This window comes from Botryllus schlosseri, chromosome 6 (genome assembly GCF_051294905.1).
Source record: "Botryllus schlosseri isolate E-star chromosome 6, Bs_hap1, whole genome shotgun sequence".
NCBI lineage: Eukaryota > Metazoa > Chordata > Ascidiacea > Stolidobranchia > Styelidae > Botryllus > Botryllus schlosseri.
In genome coordinates, this window is record NC_137241.1 from 1 (window position 1) to 18,926 (window position 18,926).

General features: G+C 42.4%; 5 protein-coding genes and 1 long non-coding RNA gene across 6 annotated transcripts in view; 3 read left to right on the plus strand and 3 right to left on the minus strand.

Annotated features, from left to right (window-relative positions):
- Nucleotides 1–235: 235 nt before the first annotated feature.
- LOC145441242 (histone H2A) overlaps nucleotides 236–18,926 on the minus strand; it is a 150,739-nt gene continuing 132,048 nt past the window's right edge. The window contains exon 2 of the mRNA XM_080319067.1: nucleotides 236–663. Within this exon, the coding sequence (XP_080175193.1) occupies nucleotides 287–661 (375 nt within the window). The 5' untranslated portion in view covers nucleotides 662–663 and the 3' untranslated portion in view covers nucleotides 236–286. The remainder of the gene's footprint in view (nucleotides 664–18,926) is intronic.
- On the plus strand, nucleotides 898–1,318 carry LOC145441243 (histone H2B.1-like). Its single transcript, XM_080319068.1, has one exon. It carries the CDS (start codon nucleotides 907–909, stop codon nucleotides 1,264–1,266), a length of 360 nt encoding a protein of 119 aa, XP_080175194.1. The 5' UTR covers nucleotides 898–906; the 3' UTR covers nucleotides 1,267–1,318.
- LOC145441241 (histone H3) lies at nucleotides 1,636–2,174 on the minus strand. The gene has a single exon (XM_080319066.1). It carries the CDS (start codon nucleotides 2,106–2,108, stop codon nucleotides 1,698–1,700), a length of 411 nt encoding a protein of 136 aa, XP_080175192.1. The 5' UTR covers nucleotides 2,109–2,174; the 3' UTR covers nucleotides 1,636–1,697.
- LOC145441240 (histone H4) lies at nucleotides 2,176–2,684 on the plus strand. Its single transcript, XM_080319065.1, has one exon. The coding sequence runs from the start codon at nucleotides 2,318–2,320 to the stop codon at nucleotides 2,627–2,629; it is 312 nt and encodes a 103-aa protein (XP_080175191.1). The 5' UTR covers nucleotides 2,176–2,317; the 3' UTR covers nucleotides 2,630–2,684.
- On the minus strand, nucleotides 2,948–3,995 carry LOC145441239 (uncharacterized). The gene has a single exon (XM_080319063.1). The coding sequence runs from the start codon at nucleotides 3,967–3,969 to the stop codon at nucleotides 3,007–3,009; it is 963 nt and encodes a 320-aa protein (XP_080175189.1). The 5' UTR covers nucleotides 3,970–3,995; the 3' UTR covers nucleotides 2,948–3,006.
- Nucleotides 6,758–18,106, plus strand: LOC145440727 (uncharacterized). Its single transcript, XR_013915604.1, has 4 exons — nucleotides 6,758–7,027; nucleotides 8,924–9,792; nucleotides 10,340–10,399; nucleotides 16,012–18,106. It is a non-coding gene; the product is annotated as an uncharacterized LOC145440727 (long non-coding RNA).

Genomic DNA, 18,926 nt, shown 5'->3' on the forward strand with positions numbered 1-18,926 from the left:
AATTGAACCAAATTGGGTGTGCAGCATTCAATTTGGTGACCAGGAAATTTCATCAAGTAGAGAAAAATAGTCAGTTTTGAAGAGCCCCCCAATCTGCAATGTACATCTCCGTAAAAATACGAGTTTTGTTTTAAAAACGCCCTACTCTATGCTCGCTCCAGTCTCAGTCTCATGATTTTAGTGGACGCGTAATGACATGTAAGTGCGTATGCAATTTCGTAAAACCTGCTCGATCGGGTGGCACTGAAAAGTGCCGTTTGTGGTGATAAAGGCTTTTGCGATGCGCTTAAGAGCTCTTTCCGGTCTTCTTGGGCAGAAGGACGGCCTGGATGTTGGGCAAGACGCCGCCTTGCGCAATCGTAACTCCGCCGAGCAGCTTGTTCAGCTCTTCGTCGTTTCTGATGGCGAGCTGCAAGTGACGCGGGATGATTCTGCTCTTCTTGTTGTCGCGAGCCGCGTTTCCTGCCAATTCCAGAACTTCGGCGCTCAGGTACTCGAGCACGGCGGCCAAGTACACGGGAGCTCCGGCTCCCACACGCTGTGCGTAGTTGCCCTTTCTCAGCAGGCGGTGAACTCTGCCGACCGGGAACTGCAGGCCCGCTCTCGAGGATCGGCTCTTCGCCTTTGCCTTTGATTTTCCACCTTTTCCACGTCCCGACATTGCTGCGTTTAGTAGTATCTTTTTTTTGATAAATGAATTTGAGTTAGCCGAACTGCTTCTTTATAGCGCGCCCGTGTCACACGGTTGTGATATGAAACGAGAGACAGCCTGTTCGCGCGCCTAAATAATCCGTGACGCAGCTGTCTCGTTTCGTGCTTTTGCTATTCGCTTCATTAGCATACGCCCGACTATATATTGCATCTGCGGCTCGGCACCAGTCTCAAACCGTAAAGCACAACAGCAAAATGGTCGCGTCGAAAGGTAGCAAAAAATTGGTGAAAAAGCAAACGCCGAAAGACGGCAAGAAGAAAAGGAAGTCGAGGCGAAAGGAAAGCTTCAGCATCTACATCTACAAGGTGTTGAAGCAGGTGCACCCCGACACTGGAATCTCCAGCAAGGCCATGAGCATCATGAACTCGTTCGTCAACGACGTCTTCGAGAGGATCGCCAGCGAGTCGTCTCGTCTCGCCCACTACAACAAGCGCTCGACCATCAGCAGCCGCGAGATCCAGACCGCCGTCAGGCTCTTGCTGCCCGGCGAGCTGGCCAAGCACGCCGTGTCTGAAGGCACCAAAGCCGTCACCAAGTACACCAGCTCTAAGTAGATGGTTGTGCTCGACGCCGAAAATCGACAACAACGGCCCTTGTAAGGGCCACCCGCTCTTGTGCGTTTTGATTGCTTGCTCTCGCGAGCGTTGTCAGTTCAGTTGTTATGCCGTACTCTGTTATTTACGCTAGGTGGTAAGTTGCGTTTCCGGTACCTGCGGTGCGGTGCGATGAACGAGACGGGTTCGTGTATTACATGGTAAGCTTATCTGCTGGTAGAGGTTCGTGGGATGCGAATCTTCCAGACTGGTTTGTGTATTACAAAGTAGTGCGCGCTTTGAAACGGACGCTGCGGAAGGCAACATGCCGCGATGACAATAATTATAAAACTGATAACAGCGCGCCGATTCTAAACCCTCTCGATACCGTAAAGTTCGGGTGGCTCTGAAAAGAGCCGTTTATTTTTGGCGTCGAGCTAGTCGCCGTCAGCTTAAGCCCTCTCGCCACGGATACGCCTGGCGAGCTGGATGTCCTTCGGCATGATGGTGACGCGCTTGGCGTGGATCGCGCACAAGTTGGTGTCTTCGAACAAGCCCACGAGGTAGGCTTCGCTGGCCTCCTGCAGAGCCATCACGGAGCTGCTTTGGAAGCGGAGGTCGGTCTTGAAGTCTTGAGCGATCTCGCGAACCAGCCTCTGGAAGGGAAGCTTGCGGATGAGCAGCTCGGTCGACTTTTGGTAGCGACGGATCTCACGGAGGGCCACTGTTCCGGGCCTGTAACGGTGAGGTTTCTTGACGCCGCCGGTGGCCGGAGCGCTCTTTCTCGCCGCCTTGGTCGCGAGCTGCTTGCGGGGCGCTTTTCCGCCTGTCGATTTACGAGCTGTCTGCTTTGTTCTTGCCATTTTGTCAAATTTTCGGTCGTCGCTGAATGCCACTAATAATCGTCGGACGTGTCACGCGAGACTATTTATACTCGGCCGTCGAATTTGCCGCGCTAAAGCGTTTCGAGAACGTCCGCTGGCGACATTCACATAATGCGTTGAGTGCCGAGGCGTGTCATTCGCTATTGAAATTATTTTTGCGGACCTTTTCGTTAAAAAAATTAACAAGCATGTCGGGACGTGGTAAAGGAGGCAAAGGCCTTGGAAAAGGAGGCGCCAAGCGTCACAGAAAGGTGTTGCGTGATAATATCCAAGGAATCACCAAGCCCGCCATCCGCCGTCTGGCACGTCGTGGCGGAGTGAAGCGTATCTCCGGACTCATCTACGAAGAGACCAGAGGTGTGCTGAAGGTCTTCCTCGAGAACGTCATCAGAGACGCTGTCACATACACCGAACACGCCAAGAGAAAGACCGTCACCGCTCTGGACGTAGTCTACGCCTTGAAACGTCAAGGACGAACTCTGTACGGGTTCGGCGGATAAGCGACTCGCTGCTGCGATCACAAGACAAAAACGGCTCTTTTCAGAGCCACCCAAACTTGTTGAAAATAGGCAGAAAATATCGCAGCCTTATTTTGGTCGATCTAATAGTAACCAAGTTAATTGCTAACTTACTAACCAACCAACCAACTAGCCAATTAATCATCCATCCGACTCCGATTACTTTTTCAGTAAACTACCCTACTTGTAAAAAATGCGCAAATTGAACCGTCAACCAACTAAATGGGTAGTTAGTGCTACGAGTCTGGCCGTCGCGATATTGCAACAGCCTGCCCGTACTCTATGAGCGTAAACATCAACTTTGGATGGCCCTGAAAAGAGCCGTTAATAGTGGAGGTGTCGACGACACACGCCAGCGTTTACTTCTTCTTGGCTGAGGTCTTTTTGGCAGCCTTTTTGACGACTTTCTTCGGCGACTTTTTCGAAGCGGGTCTCTTGGCAGCCGGCTTTTTGGCGGCGCTCTTCTTGACCGTGGCCGATTTCTTGGCCGCTGCTTTCTTGACGGGACTCTTCTTCGCTTTGGGCTTTTTGGCCGCAGTTTTTTTGGTCGATTCCTTGCCGACGGCGGCCTTCTTGGCGGCCGGTTTCTTCTTCTTGGCGACGAGGGTCTTCTTTTTGGCTGCCTGCTGGGCCGGGGCCTTCGGAGCGGCGAGCTTGTACCGTCCCGTGCTGTTCTTCGGGTGGACGAGCTGGCCGGAGGCGAGCATTTTTGCGAGAGTCCTGTTCAGGTTGGTTTTAGTCGACTGCTCGGTGACTTTGTTGCTGCTCAAAACGTGCTTCTTGATGGCTTGGCGCGAGGAGCCTTTCTTGTCGCCCAGCTTCTTGATGGCGGCGACGATCATGTCCTTGAAAGGAGCGTGACTCGGCGTCGTCGTAGTTTTCTTGGCGGCTGACATCGTGCTGATACGTACGAGTAGAACGGTGAATATTTCTGCAGTTGTTGTAGAAGTCGAGAAATGGCGCAAATTACTATATAAACGACGTTTGCCGAACGAGCAGACGCGAACGAAACGATGAAGCTCTCGGCGACGGCCGACGCTGGTCGGGGCACGGCTTTCTGTGCTAGTGTTCGTCGTGACCCGGGCCGTGGCGCCGACCCCGGAAGTGGCCGACCGATCCGAATCGGTTCGCGGGGCGGAGCGTGTTCGCGCGCTGACCGGCGCGCCCGTTTCGGATCCGCGCGAGACATCGCGGCTGCGTAAACGACCGGTTTTCGACGGCGGGGCGGCTCGATCGAGCTGTGCAAAATTAACACTTCTACTTCCTAAAGCCGCGTTTCGCGGAGCTAGCAAGACCCGCAGCCCTATCGGACCCGCGCTCATCTGAGGGGCAGTTCAGACCTGTCAGGCGGTGACCGCAGCCCGGTTCTGCCACGTCGCCAGCCAATACCACGACGCGGCAAAAGCCCGTTGATCGGCCGTCGCTCGCCACGGGGGAGAGCGAGAGCCTGAGCGTAGAGCGCCGCGCCGGAAATAGGGACTTTAAATTGAAGGATCGATAAGGTTTCGGAAACGGCGGGTGAGAAGTAGACAGCAATGTGTATTGGGCTTCGAGTCGTGTCGTTTTTTGGATTATCACTTGTTGCGGCGTCGCACGAATGAAAACGGGGCGGAAAGTTGAAATACGTACAAATTATACATGTAACGTGGCCCCGGCGAATAAAATGTCAGTTTCGCATCGCATAAAATGTAATTGCGGCAGGTCAGGTATATTTTCGAGCGTACCAATTTAATTGCGCATGCATTGTCACTGTTGCCGCGGCTCGACCACGACTTCACAGATATCTCATATACAATGACGCACCCGGCTTCGTATGCCGCAACGCGACCAATCGGGATTTTAAAACTAACACATGGGGAAATTACATCGAAACTATAATTCAACTCTTGGCGACAAGATCGTATAATTTCAGTACGCTAAGAAGTCATGTATCACTACACGATTCGAATCTTGAAAATTGTTACTCGATTCATTTTTGAGTACCCTTGCCATCGTGCACCCAACTACGAGCGAGCCCGCTCGCGGACGGCGGGAGCGCGCAAACGCGAGAGACCCCCAGCGGATGACGCGAGCGTGTGAAATGGAATTGCCGCGTATCGTCTCCCGTTCTCGAGGGCGTTGTGGCCTAATGGGTAAGAGCACTGCGCTTGCCTCGCCGCGCCGCCCAGAAGAGACGGGGTTCGAATCCCGCCAAAGGCGAAAATGAAGAGCGAAAGAATACGGTATGGTTACGCCCTGCCTAGGATGATGGTGAAAGAAGCGAATAGGGGCTTGTAGAAACAAGTCCCGGCACGGTTACGCCCTGCCTAGAATGATGATAAAAAGCTACGAGGATAAAGAATAAAAAGGACTTGTATGTAGTACACAAGTCCCGGTACGGTTACGCCCTGCCTAGAATGACGGTGAAAAGCGACGCGTGCGCGTTGCACTACTTTGTCGTGGCTACCGCGCTTGGCCACGGTATTTATTTCAGATTTCTGCTTCACACCGTCTGTCAACACTCTGTCGGAATTCTATATTGGTTCGACCGGGGTGACGGAGACTACAGATATGAATTTCAAAAACGAATCAGAGATCGATCAGCAATCCGTGTCCGTCCAACAGCTCGAGTCTCTGAGAAACTCTCCGCCCGAAGCCGAACAATCTCAACCCGAAATCCACGCTAATCCGAATAATGCCGTTCGGAATCGGAATCGAATAACCATGTGCCGAAGAATCCTCATCGTAGATCTGAGCAGAGTACTATTTACAAAGGCCAAGGTCAGGCTTATCTGACGCGTCTATATACTGGCTTGGACCCGGTTGACAAAACGACTTTGCAGTCAAAACTCACGTCCGGGCACAACTACCCACAACAAAATCAAAAACGAAATAGGCGACGGAATCCGACCCGAACGAGTACACATAAAAAAAAACACCCGCCGATAGACCCGTGCGCCCGCGACAATAGCGACTCGACAGGACCCCATACGGACCGGGACGGGGCTCGTTCACTTCAGGACCAAAACGTCATTTTCGCCATAAGGATATAGTGATTTTGGTCCGAAAGTGAACGAGCCCCGTAGGTTCGCCAATTAGATCGGCGGACCTGGACGCATTGGCATTACAAATTTGGTGGAATTTCGGTTCATATTTCATAGAGAAACGTTCGTGTTTCTGGTAAAATTACATAAATGTCGATTCGATGGGTTATTTATCGTATTGAGGTGCGTAATTTGCTAGAGCTGCGCGAAAACGTTGTTTTTATTTCAATAGGGGAAAACTAGGTGTCTTGACGGTCCGGTAGCTGAGACGTGTTTTAGGTTTTATGTGTTATCCTTTCCTTTCTGTTCAGTTTTTATAGTCGGTTTTGCCATGCAGTTCAGTTTCGGGATGTATTTTTTCAATGTCATGTTCTTCGTGTCAATTTAACGCCCAAAATTAATTATCAGATTAGTATTACCATAATGTCGTATAATGTACAAACTTTTCAGTTTCGATTTTGTTGTTGTAAGGAGTATTAACTGACGACAAACTAATTCCACTGAGAGTATTGAGTGAGAACCCGCTCTGCACTCTGCTTCACTAGTAAAATGAGAGTCGTCTACGTGGTTTCAATATAACGAGGGCAGGGCTTTAGTGAAATACTACTAGTGAAGTGAATATATAGCTGTAGGCCTAGGCCTGTAAAATTATATAGCACTGAAACTTCAACAATTTTACATCATATTCTCACAAAGTCGCCTACAATTTAACAGTTGTTTCAAGTTATATGCAGTCTATAATATGTCATAGTTCATGGTCGCCACCAGAGGATCAAAGTCTGGATTAAGGTACACGAGCATAAAAATTGGGCGAGGTTTGTAACCAGACTGGAATCGGTGGTTGTTTTGTTTTCAACAACATGTTATGCGTGACTGACGGATTTTTTGCGTGATTGATTGGTAATTTTCATCCGTGTGTATCGAAAACATTTTTATACTTACTATAGGAATCAACAGTTGAATAGACCTCTGGCATGCGCCAGACTTGGGTTAAGCCCAAGTATATATATTCGCTGCTCGCTCGCTCGCTCGCTCGCTCGCTTGCTTGCTTGCTTGCTTGCTTGCTTGCGTTCATTCATTGTATTGTAAAGCGCCTGCCTTATTCTGGATCTGGACTCTGGCATCAGTAATAGTTAGCCATATAACTAATGATCGTCTATACCGGCGAAATTTAGGAATATTAGACCAAGTTATAGCTTTGCAAGATTTGGTGGCCCATACCTACCCACTCTCCCCTACTTCATGGTGTTTTGAGCCAAATTTCAAAAGAATCTGAGATACCCAATCCCTATTTTGATTAATCTCTATTTGAATTACCCCATGGATTCAGAAGTATTTATGTAAAGTTAATTTAAAGGTGGGTAATTTTCTTGCCAAATCAACAAGGGGGTTGCACCAAGGTTTTAGAATTTATGTGAAATTTGGCACACTGGTTGATATAGCATTAGATAAGTCAAATCCAAATTTTTTTTAGAAAATTCTAAAAAAGAACCGAGTTATGAGGCTTCAAAGTTTGAACATTTTCCTTGTTACGCTTCATTGAACATTGTCAATTATTTTTTCAATGTCATAATTTTGAAGGTAAAAAGCCGTTAATGTGGCTGAAAGTTGGGGACATGATACTAATGGTGTGTCCAGGAATTCTTAAATTGATGGCCCAAACATTTCAGAGTACGTTATCTTATAAAAAAAATGTCGCATGAGACTCCTACTGCTCGTTTTGGTACCGAAAGTTTAAACTTCCATAAATAAAAAGGGGAAAAATTTTAGAAACCAAAATTCGAAAGTAGTAATCTTGAATATATTGTCTTTCATTAATTAATGATTCAATCTATTAATTTCCAACTACACCAGTAAAAAACTTCAAATGAATGATTGGATCATAATAACAATGAAGTTGAGACCTTTAGGTCATTGTTCATTGTGATGTCACAATGCATCCAATGTTAAAGGTGGCTGAATGGAGTTAACTAGCCCTGTGAATTACAGTATAGTTGTGGCTTAGTAACTAGTCCAATTTTAGTGAGTGAGTAACTTTATTGTCTCAATTGCAGCAGGTAAATAACTTATTTTGAATGTCATAGTTAGAAAGGTGATGTCTCAGCCTGAAAATTGCAGTATTGAAAGAAATTTGCCACAATTACATTTTAACGTGAAAACCGGCTTGATAAGTGTGCTTATATGTTAAGAAATGGTGTGTTGGAATGGTGTTCGACGTAAATAAAGAGCATTGTGATGCCAAAATTAAATTCCTGCATCCTCATGGTCCATCAGGTTCATTTCATTGGCCAGCAAGAGAAGATATATCTGTTATTTCCAATTTTCTCACATACTGGTACCGTACTTCTTTGCATTGACATGCATTCAAATGCTATAGTGGCAGACAGTAGAAAATATATGAAGACATTATTTTTAAAAAAAGGAAGATGTTCCATGGATTGGGCAATTGAGATGCTTTTGTATGAAAAACTATTGCATATTCATTCAATGAGAACATTTTCTATTGATTTCGGTGGTTTTTCAGTTATGTGGTTCATGATACAGAAGCTGTAAAATCCAGACCACATGGCATGTGAAATTTGGATTGGATTGGATTGGATTGGATTGGATTGGATTGCATTGCATTTATTCATTTACAGTAGGCCTACACAACCATTTTATGGAAATTCCGTTTGTTAAGCTTGTTTGGTTTATGACATCATAATCGAAAATACCAAAAATTCACAGTAATCAGAAATTGGCAAATTTCCACCAGATAACATGAAAATTAATTGTTCAGATTTTGTAGCAAAGTAGAAGGCATATTGAAAAACACGAATTCATGAAAATGACCGTAAATTTTTTTTCCACTTTTCAGATATACCACATTAAATTTAAGCTGTCGGAAAATGAGAAGCTCCTACTAATAAGCCTCAGTAACATGGTATAGACTTCAAATGGTTCATCCAGCTCAATTCACATATTAGCCATGCTCATGCAGATATTCCCACCAAATTTTAGCGTTATTCAACTATCACAGCAAAATATATTGCTGTTTCACTGCAGATTTGATGAAATTCACTGAAGCGTGACATGTAAAAAGCATGATTTTGTGAGGAGTGTAACTTTGTCATCAGATTGAATTTGAGAAAAATATTTTTTGATTTTTTTTATGATAATGACAGAAGAATCAATGTGTCAAATTTCATAGCCATCCATTAACCTTGGTGCTCATCTGAAAATAAATTTGCTCATTTGGCAGGAAATTACCCAGGTACTATCCGTCGAATATTAGTTAGCGAAACATGCCAGCCATGTTCCTTTCCAAACAAGCTTTCATATGACCCTATGATTAAGTGACAATTTTCCCTTCAACAGCAAGAGTTCTATTCTATCATTAAACACCATAATCCACTCTTCAAGTACTTGACTATGCTGGTTTATAAATGTTACTGTTAAAGGTAATGTAAAACTGATTGAACTTCATGGTTGGGTGAGAACAAAATGGCCATTTGTTACAATGCGATAACTTTGTGATGGGTTGACCTATTTTGACAAAATTAAGTTTGCTGCAGTCAGAACTGGATACCAGATTTAGCCCTCCATTTTCATTGCAATCCCAGGACCCAGTGGTGACAAGAGTGGTTGATCTGACATGGACTTACCCGGCATAATCAATTAATCGGCGTGATCAGATGTAAGTGATCAGATGTAAATGATCGTGTGATGTTGCCACCGATTCCACTCTCTTTGTACTAGTTATGACATTGTAGATTGGAATTGGTTATCTGAGGTTCATTATAAAGATAGTGAATATTGCATGTTGGCGATATTTTGTTACCGGCACGCAATTGTGCTTCTCCTTATTGACTGATGATCTTGTTATTACAGAATGTTTAATGATAATTGCATACAAACTATGTAATAAATGAGTCCCGCCGTTCTTTTGCATTGGAAACAATCAACCAAGCCGTGAAATGCCGCATCACCAAACATTGGCAAAAACAGAACAGCAATTGAAGGTTGCTTCACAGCAAGAGAAATTGTCAAAACTGAAAATGACAGAAGGCGTTCAGAACATTCAATTGGAAGAGTGACTGAAGATATGGTGTCCGACCCGGTAACGGTGCTATTTATTTCAAGGTAAGTTTGTAGACATTAATTATATCCATAATATGGCGCATATCACTAAATTAATGGTTATAGCTGTCATACCAGCACAGGTTCAGCCATTTGAACATCATTTGAACATCATTTGAAAGTGATTCCACCATATTGTCTGTAGTTACTGCAGAAAATCAATCATGTAAGTTATTTTGCATGAGATTAATGAGAACTTGTTTGATACCTTGACCACATTGAGAAGTGTTCCCCATGATGAAGATCGGTTCGTGTCAGAGGCAACTCTTCTCGTTATTTTCATCACTAATTTTTGCTAACATATCAATTGTACAAGTGTAGATGTACATTATATCGAATTCTTACCCTGTGGTGTATTAAAGGCAATGCATTCACATTATCAAACGTTCTTGTCATACATTCAGCGATTTTATAGTGAGGGTTTTTGCTAGTCGTCAAATGATCGGTTTCAGTATTTTCCACCATCACTAGCAAATATGCATGTGCGTTTTACATATGTGTAAACATATGTATAGCCTCAAATCCTTCTGAATCATTCTCGTTGTTTCAGAAACAAGCTACATGGAGTCGCAGTCAACATGCCTGACAAAGATGAGTGATCTGCCACCTTGTATGTAGCTTATACTCATTTGAAGTTCAAGTCGAGTTGATATTTTAAAATATACAATCTTGCAGTTTTGGAGAGTGTGGCAAACTTTTGCTCGCTCCACTGCCCCCCAACCATTGTTATGTAAAAGTTTCCCACTTTGTACTTAGTTTTCTAGTGAAGTGTGTCTGCGAACGATAAGATTGCTGATTACCGGTGCAATGCACATAGTTACAATCCTGTAACAATTGATATAAGATGGTATACAAGCCTGACCGATTATATCGCTTTGCCGATAATATAGACTCGATATCACTCTTTGAAAGAATTATTGGTATCGGCCATTGGAAATGAATATATATGGGCAGTTTTCGTGAGGTCACAGCATGGTGATAGGAAGTCCATAAACTATAATCTTTGACCACTACACTGAGAATATTGATATATTTCACATATATTACACTTTACAGGTTTCCTGATACAGTCTTTCTAGTTTATTTATTTTCTGTCCAAGTATAGCATTGGATGTAAAGCTGTTCAAATGGATGGCCCTGAAGTTTTTCAAATGCACATTTTAAGGTATTCCACGCAATTTGAATATAGGCTGTAGTGGTTATCGGTAGGGCTGGGCACAATGATTCGAGCACTCGAATCTGAATTGAGTATTAATTTTAATGATTCGAGTCCAGTACTAAAAGACGATTTTTTCAAGTACTGCAATTTTACGCTCCTCGCAGCTGAAAGTTAATTTACTAACAAGAATGAGTTATAGTTTTGATACTATTTTCCACTGATGAAACCTTGATTGGCCGTGTCGTAGCATACGAGACATAGTGCAAAGCTACAAACGGTAATGGAAATAACACATTTCCGAAGTCATGATCAACCCACAACATTGTCTAGAATAGAAGTGCAATGATATCGGTATGGTCGAAAAAAATACCCAAGTATCTTTAATGTGGGACCAATGATATATATACAATGATTGGAAACTGCCACGCCCCCTAACGCTGTAAGGTTTACTCCCGCCGAAATCAGCGTGTGCGCGGATAAGGTTGACTGCATACACTTCATTGAGTAATGTTGACCGTGGTGGAGTGCTGCTATCACCTTTGCTGGCAGTTATTCCGCTGTTTTTTCGTTTGTTGGTTGATTGTTAACAGGTTTTGCGAGCATAGTGAGACAGTACTGCATACTAAGGTCTAATCAAACTTCCGCCAATGCGCAATATTCAGGTACTGACTAGCTGCTTAGGTTTTTGCACCTGTGGATGAGCGTAAAAAAGCTTGGAAAATTAGGACAGATTGAGATTCGAACATTTGTAAGCATCAATTACGCCATCTGATATCTTGAAAGCGAAACTGATTAAGATGCTTTTGTGAGTAATCTTATTGCTGGTGGGGGGCCAACCTGAAAATTCGATGAGACCCATTTAACAGAAAGCAATTTTATTGAAGGCTACTATAATATTTATAACTCTTTTTTCTCACTAATAGTTGATTGATGAATAGTTGGTTGCGTCAGATGTGAGATAGTGTTGCATACCAGGGTGTGCTAAAACCTCTGCCAATGCGCATTTGTTTAAAGTTCCAGCAAAACGTTTTTGCACTGGCGCCAAATATGAATGGGCGGAAAACCTTGAGAAATTTATAAGGAGCATGCGTCAAGATCGTGGCTGGATCAATTGTACAAAAAAGACGATTTAAAGATTTGCGAACTTTATTCGCGTCATCTGATTTGTTGAAAGGTGAGGAAATGATTCTATACTGTAGCCTACTCTTCATCATTGCATAAGCACTACATAGTGGTGGGCTACCTTGACTATATATTATGATTCCATGGTAGTTGACTGGTAAGCTGATGAAACGAGTTTCGTTTTAATGTCTATTGCATTTGCTCTTGCGTATAGGACACAAATCGATCAATTTGCAAATTGGAGCAATTCCAACCCTAAATTTGCCTGTAAATTGGCTAGATTGTGTTCTCATGACTTTATAGCTGTGTCGAAAACTTCATCGCGAATATTTCAGCAATGCTGTTCACGGTGATGTTTCATGTGTCTAACTACTTCTGATTTTTTGCATTTTCAGTGAAAGAGAATATTGTATTCAGTACAACGAAAGACGGAATGGTAGGATTCGTTGATCTTGGGGAGTCGAGACCTGTAGATGATGATGAACCAGCTACACACGCTCTTCAAGTTTATGCCAGTGGCCTGGTAACGTCTGTTTCCAAACCCTTGGCATACTGCGCAACAAAGTCGGTGGCTTCATTTCGACTTTCGAGTAGGCCTATATTCTGGAAATGTGTCGGCATCTTGGAGGATTGTGGATTTCGGGTAGCTGTGTTTGTTGCTGATGGACTCAGTGCAAATCGCAAGATGTCGCAAGATGTTCCAAGAGCGTACGCAACAACCTCTACGCCAGCCGCACTGGTGGTACGAAACTTCTCAACAAGGATGGTAAATTTATTCGATGGCGGCATTTTACGGCTGTTTGAACTGACGGAATTGAGATGCGGCAAATTGACGGATGCACATTTTCTTCTGCAAAGCTTGGCAAAGATGCGGGAGATTTTTGCAGCGCAGCTTCTGTCTAATAGTGTTGCGCGTATTATGCGAGCAGGAGAGGTGACGCTAAAGAAGCTTCTGCCTGGTTTGCAGGTATTTACAAGTGGTTCGACATTATGAATACATCAACCAAGTTCAGCTACAACGCTGACTTGAAGCCATATTGCAGTCCAGACGATTTACGCTTGGACTGGCTGGAAAATGATTTCTTGCCTAAAATGCGAAAATGGATAGATTCTTGTGCTGAAGGAACAGCAACATAGAAAACCAAAAAAATTCTTGAGTCTCGATAACCATTTATGCATTTAATAACCATGGACATTGGACAGGTACGGTCAAATAGCCGAATCCTTATTCTGCACTACAGATATTAATGAATTTGGTGACACCTTGATATCATATAAAATTATGGAAAAAGAATGTTCCCCATCCTACCAATGATTCGGGCAAGAGCAAGCAAAGATGGACAAACAGCTAAACAAGGCAGATTTCATCAAGAGTAGATACGGCAACGTTCGGGTCGTATTTGGTCATTCTTGAGCCAACGAAAGCGAGTGTACTGCTGCATTATTAAGGACATCATCCAAATACTTTTCTTAAGTTGAAGATGACAAAAATTGATATCTAGCACTGTTATTGCTATCACGCATAAACTGTTTTTGTTGTCCACATGGTTATTTTTGCATTGGTCTAGTTCTGTACAGTTGCATATTAATATTACTTTTTCAAATGCCAAATGCCTTTTTCAAATCATTATTTTGGTCATATACACATGAATTAGGGATTTGAGGATTGAATTATGTATTCGTAAATGTTCTATCTGTGAAGTGTATGTATCTTCCTTCCTCATTTCTTTACATAACATGATGGAATCCTGAAAATTCAATTCTGTATTGTAAGGCATCTAGATTTTGTGGAATGATCATGGATAGGTGACTTTTTTCAGAGGTGGGTGATGTATGCAGCGTTGCTACTGAAGTAGTGGAAATATTGCTACAATGATCTACTCAGGTTCAAATAGAAGTAGCAAAATATAAATGTGTATAGTACTTTTAAAAAGTTCTAAAAGTAGATTTGGTTGTTCGCTCGGAGTCAGTTGGAAATAGTCACTTTTAAAATTGCAGGGTCAAGCTTAGTGACTGCCGCAAAATGGCCATTGAATATGTGCGTGCTATTTTCAAAAACCTTCAAAACTCAGGAGATCTAGATATCCCCGGAAAAAACAAGTTGTGATGTTTTTGTTTTGGTGAGTAGTATGAAATCACAATCACCCGCGGAAGTAGGAAAACCTACTCGAGTACTCAAAATAACTAGAATTACTCCTTTAAAAACTACGTCTGCTTGATATTTAATTATATATGATGTTATTGATGTAGGAATATGATGGAAAAGCGACACCTCAACTTGGAATGAAGGTTGTGTCACTTGCAACAAAGGTTGAACGTCCGCGACTGTGTGAACATAAGCCTCGTTGGTCGTCACAAGTCTACATCACGGGGATTGCGTATAATTGCGAGTCGTCAATTTGTGAATTGGATTTACGATACGCGCATGACGCGCGAAATTTATCTTGTGAACTAGATGTACGACTGTACGAAGTACGTGTACGTGAATCAACGTTTATATGGCAGCGGTCCGCTAGCATAATCAGAAGAAAAATGCCAGACGCGAGAAAGATATGCGCTTTTAAAGCTATTCAACACGTTAACGCTAATTGCCACTGATAAATATACCCAATGAATTATATATCATCGCTTGTTCCTCAAAGAAGTAATGCTGAGGAAGCCTTTGTTTACAGCACAACTGTGTATGCGATGAAGCGTGACCAGGAACACGCTGAAACGCAGAGCTCACGGTAGTTTCCAATCATTGTATATTAGGGCGGTTCAAAAATAACCTTTTTTCCTGAATCTTGCTGGTTACTTGATTAAATCGTTAGGTTGCCTTAAAAAACGACGCACACCAAATTTGAATTCATTCCAACCAATATTCGCGGATTTCGTAGAGTTTAAAAATTTTGAATTTGCCTAAAAATGCAAAAAAAAATTTTTTTTCAAATTTTACTTCCAACCTTATGAAATTGTTGCGCTGTCTTCAAAGACGATGGAAAACAAATTTGACTCAATTCCAAGCTGCAGAAGGGGAGTTATTCAAGTTTTTTGATGATAATTCTGGGATGATCCACCAATCAAGGATAATCCCAGAATTATCAAAGAAACACTGCAATAACTCCACTTCTACTGCTTCGAATTGAGTCAAATTTGTTTTCCATCGTCTTTGAAGACAGCGCAACAATTCCGTAAGGTTGGAAGGAAAATTTGAAAAAAAAAATTTTTTGCATTTTTAAGCAAATTCAAAATTTTCAAACTCTACGAAATCCGCGAATATTGGTTGGAATGAATTCAAATTTGGTGTGCGTCGTTTTTTAAGGCAACCTAACGATTTAATCAAGTAGCCAGCAAGATTCAGGAAAAAAGGTTATTTTTGAACCGCCCTATTGTATATATATCATTGTGTGGGACGGATAACAGGCATTATGTTCTTTGTGGTAGCATAAAAGGTACATATTTGAACTCTGACATAGTACATTATGTTGTGACGTCATAATGAATGATACTCGACTCCAAGCGTAATACATTATTCAGAATCAAATCTCTCAGGTGCTCGATTTTGCCCAGCACTAGTTATCGGTGAAGGAGTTAGATATTGGTTTTATCGGTGTCGGCCGAAAACTCCAATATCAGTTGGGCTCTAATATGCAAATACAATACAATACAATACAATGAAAAATACCAATTCTGCACTTTATGATCAGCTGGTTGCAGTGCAGAATACAAGTTTTTAATGACTAGAGACTGACAGATTATTGGTTCACCGCTCATATCGAATGGATACACCACTTGGAAACAGATATTGATATCAGCCATTAGAGGAAAAAATTTATCAGCCAACAAGGCAAGGAGAATTTCCAAATTATTTCTTTGTGATTGGCTTCCTGATACAAGTTCTAGTTTAATCATAGGTTACTACCTCATCGCAGAGTCAATATGAACTTCTTTTAATTCAGAAAAACAATGAGCTGAGAATTAAACTGATGGTGTCCGAGATTGAGGAGCTCAAAGAAAGAAAGAAAAGACATGAGAGACAAAGAAAAATATTTCAGAATGCAAGAATTCGAAATGCGTATTGAAGAACATGCGATAAAAATGGAAAAAATATAGATTAGAACTTGGACAATTGAGAAATTAGTGACATCTGTAATGCAATATTTCTTTGTTCAATTATTTCATTGTGCCTTCCTTCCTGTCAAGTTATGTAAATAGCCATATACGCATTTTCTGAAAAGCAACATTTCTTTATAATGTTTCATTGTGCCTGTCTGCCAAATTTTCCCTCCAATTTTCGACGAGTTTGCGCACACTCAGCAAGTCACTACGCAGGCAGACCCTTGGACAACAGTGGGTAAACGTCTGTAAAAAAGTCATCACACTTCGAATATTTTCGTGCGCAACTTGGATTTTCTGTGCGCAGAGACCATGTCAGCACTGCGCATTTGCGCACGTGAGTAGCTTAGAGGGAGCATTCCTCATAGTTATTATCGACGGTGCACATTTTTTGAAATGCAACATTTCTTTATAATATTTCGTGCGTGCGTGCGTGCGTGCGTGCGTGCGTGCGTGCGTGCGTGCGTGCGTGCCTGCCTGCCTGCCTGCCTGCCTGCCTGCGTGCGTGCGTGCCTGCCTGCCTGCCTGCCTGCCTGCCTGCGTGCGTGCGTGCGTGCGTGCCTGCCTGCCTGCCTGCCTGCCTGCCTGCCTGCCTGCCTGCCAGCCAGCCAGCCAAGTGTTCCTCGCCTTATCGGTACTGTCGACGGTGCAGATATTTCGGTACATTTTTTCAATTCATATTTGTCAATTTGAATACAATTTCTCTTAAAAGTAGAGATGAAATTCGACTCGAACTAGACGGTAGAATTGGCTGAAATTCGCTTCGATCATGCTTTGGGACAAGCCTCGACTCCTGAACGTGATTAAAAGTGGAGCACTCCACTTGTCTGTGATAGAAATATCGGCGTCTTTAATCCGAGAGCTATACGCGTAATTCTGCGAAAGAAGTTGCCCAGGTGATAATCGCACGGATTCTTTTGAAACTGCACTCTAATTTCAACCGGAGCAAAAGGGTAAAATTCGATGAAACTCAGTTCGTACATGCTTCAGGACAAGCTTCGACTCGTGAACGTGTCTGTCTACGTTTTGATGCGGTATCGATAATTGAAATGGTGACATCTTAAATATTTTTCGACAGGCATTGACAAGGTGATGAGAGAGAGAGTCTTTATTTTCATCAAACCAAAATACATAACACGCAGCAGTGATGGTGGTACAGATTATATGCTTGCACACAGTATTCGGTATTAGATAGGAATGATCGATAAGACCGTGAAGGTCATCTAGTCTGATCACACCAGCATCAAACAGGTACACTTGACTCTAAACAGTTTGGCTGTAAAAAAGGTTACAGTAGTTAAAAAATAAAATAGCAGAAAAATTAAACGATGGGTAGCAAATTATCAACGAAGCAATGTCTGGGCGAGGTAGGGCAACTGCGTTAGTATAACGATAGGAGGTGATCAAGCAGATCTTTTTTGAATCTATTATAGGGCAACTCACGGATATGTGGTGGTAAGCATTCCAGATGATAGGCCCCGAGTAGTAGATAGATCTCTTAGCTAGGTTGCTATTGGGTGGGGGTAAGTAGATATTTCCTTTAGACGAGGATCTCGTGTAGTGGGAGTGGACATTTTTGGCAGGCATGAAAAAGTCATCAAACATAGGAGGCAAACTATTGGAAAAATATTTGTGAATGACTTTTGATACTTCGAAGCGATATAAATGATACTCGCGCAATTTGTCTTAAAAGTAGAGATGAAATTCAACTCGTACTTGACGGTAGAATTGGCTAAAAATTCGGTTCCATTATAATTTGGGACAAGTTTCTACTACAGAGCGTGTCTGCGTTTTGATGCGGTAGCGATAAGTGCATTGGTAACATCTTCTTGCGTATTGTATTTGGTTGAAATAATACTTGCGATAAATCATAGTTGTCTGTTTTGGACACGTTTTCCGCGACAGATCTGCATAAAATTTGGTATGGACAGAGTTCTATATACGTTTTATCATGTGTCAGTGTCCAAATCCGGCTACCATATCCGGATACGCCATTGTTCCATCAGTATGGTGATACAACCGTTCATTAGGATTTGGATTGGATTGGATTGAATTGAATTGAATTGAATTGACCGATTTTCTGGGAGATTGAAATGTCGTGGGGCGGATGGCGACAAACTTTATTCAGATCAGTTATTCATGTAATTATGGTTACTAAGTTATCTTGAATCAAGTGAATCGTTGGTTGTGAAATAACATTTTCGAATCCCTCCATTGCATAAAATAGTATTTTTTCTGAATTTCCAGATAGAATCGGATTAGGATTGGACATGGACTTAAATATGAAAAAGTTATGGATTTGGATTTGGATTTGGATTTGAAGGTTCGGATTGGTATTGGATTAGGACATAGAAATATCAAATCCGTTATATCTGGTTGGTTAATAACTGATAGTACCAACTACCAGAGATGAGCGGATTTGAAATTTCTATGTCCTAATCCAATACAAATCCGAACCTTCAAATCCAAATCCAAATCTTAATCCAAATCCTAATCCATAACTTTTTCATATTCAAGTCCATGTCCAATCCTAATCCGATTCCAACTGGAAATTCAGAAAAAATACTAATTTATGCAATGGAGGGATTCGAAAATTTTATTTCACAACCAACGATTCACTTGATTCAAGATAACTTAGTAACCATAATTACATGAATGACTGATCTGAATAAAATTTGTCGCCATTCGCCACACGACATTTCAATCTCCCAGAAAATAGGTAAATCCAATCCAAATCCTAATCCGTTCTGAAAAAAAT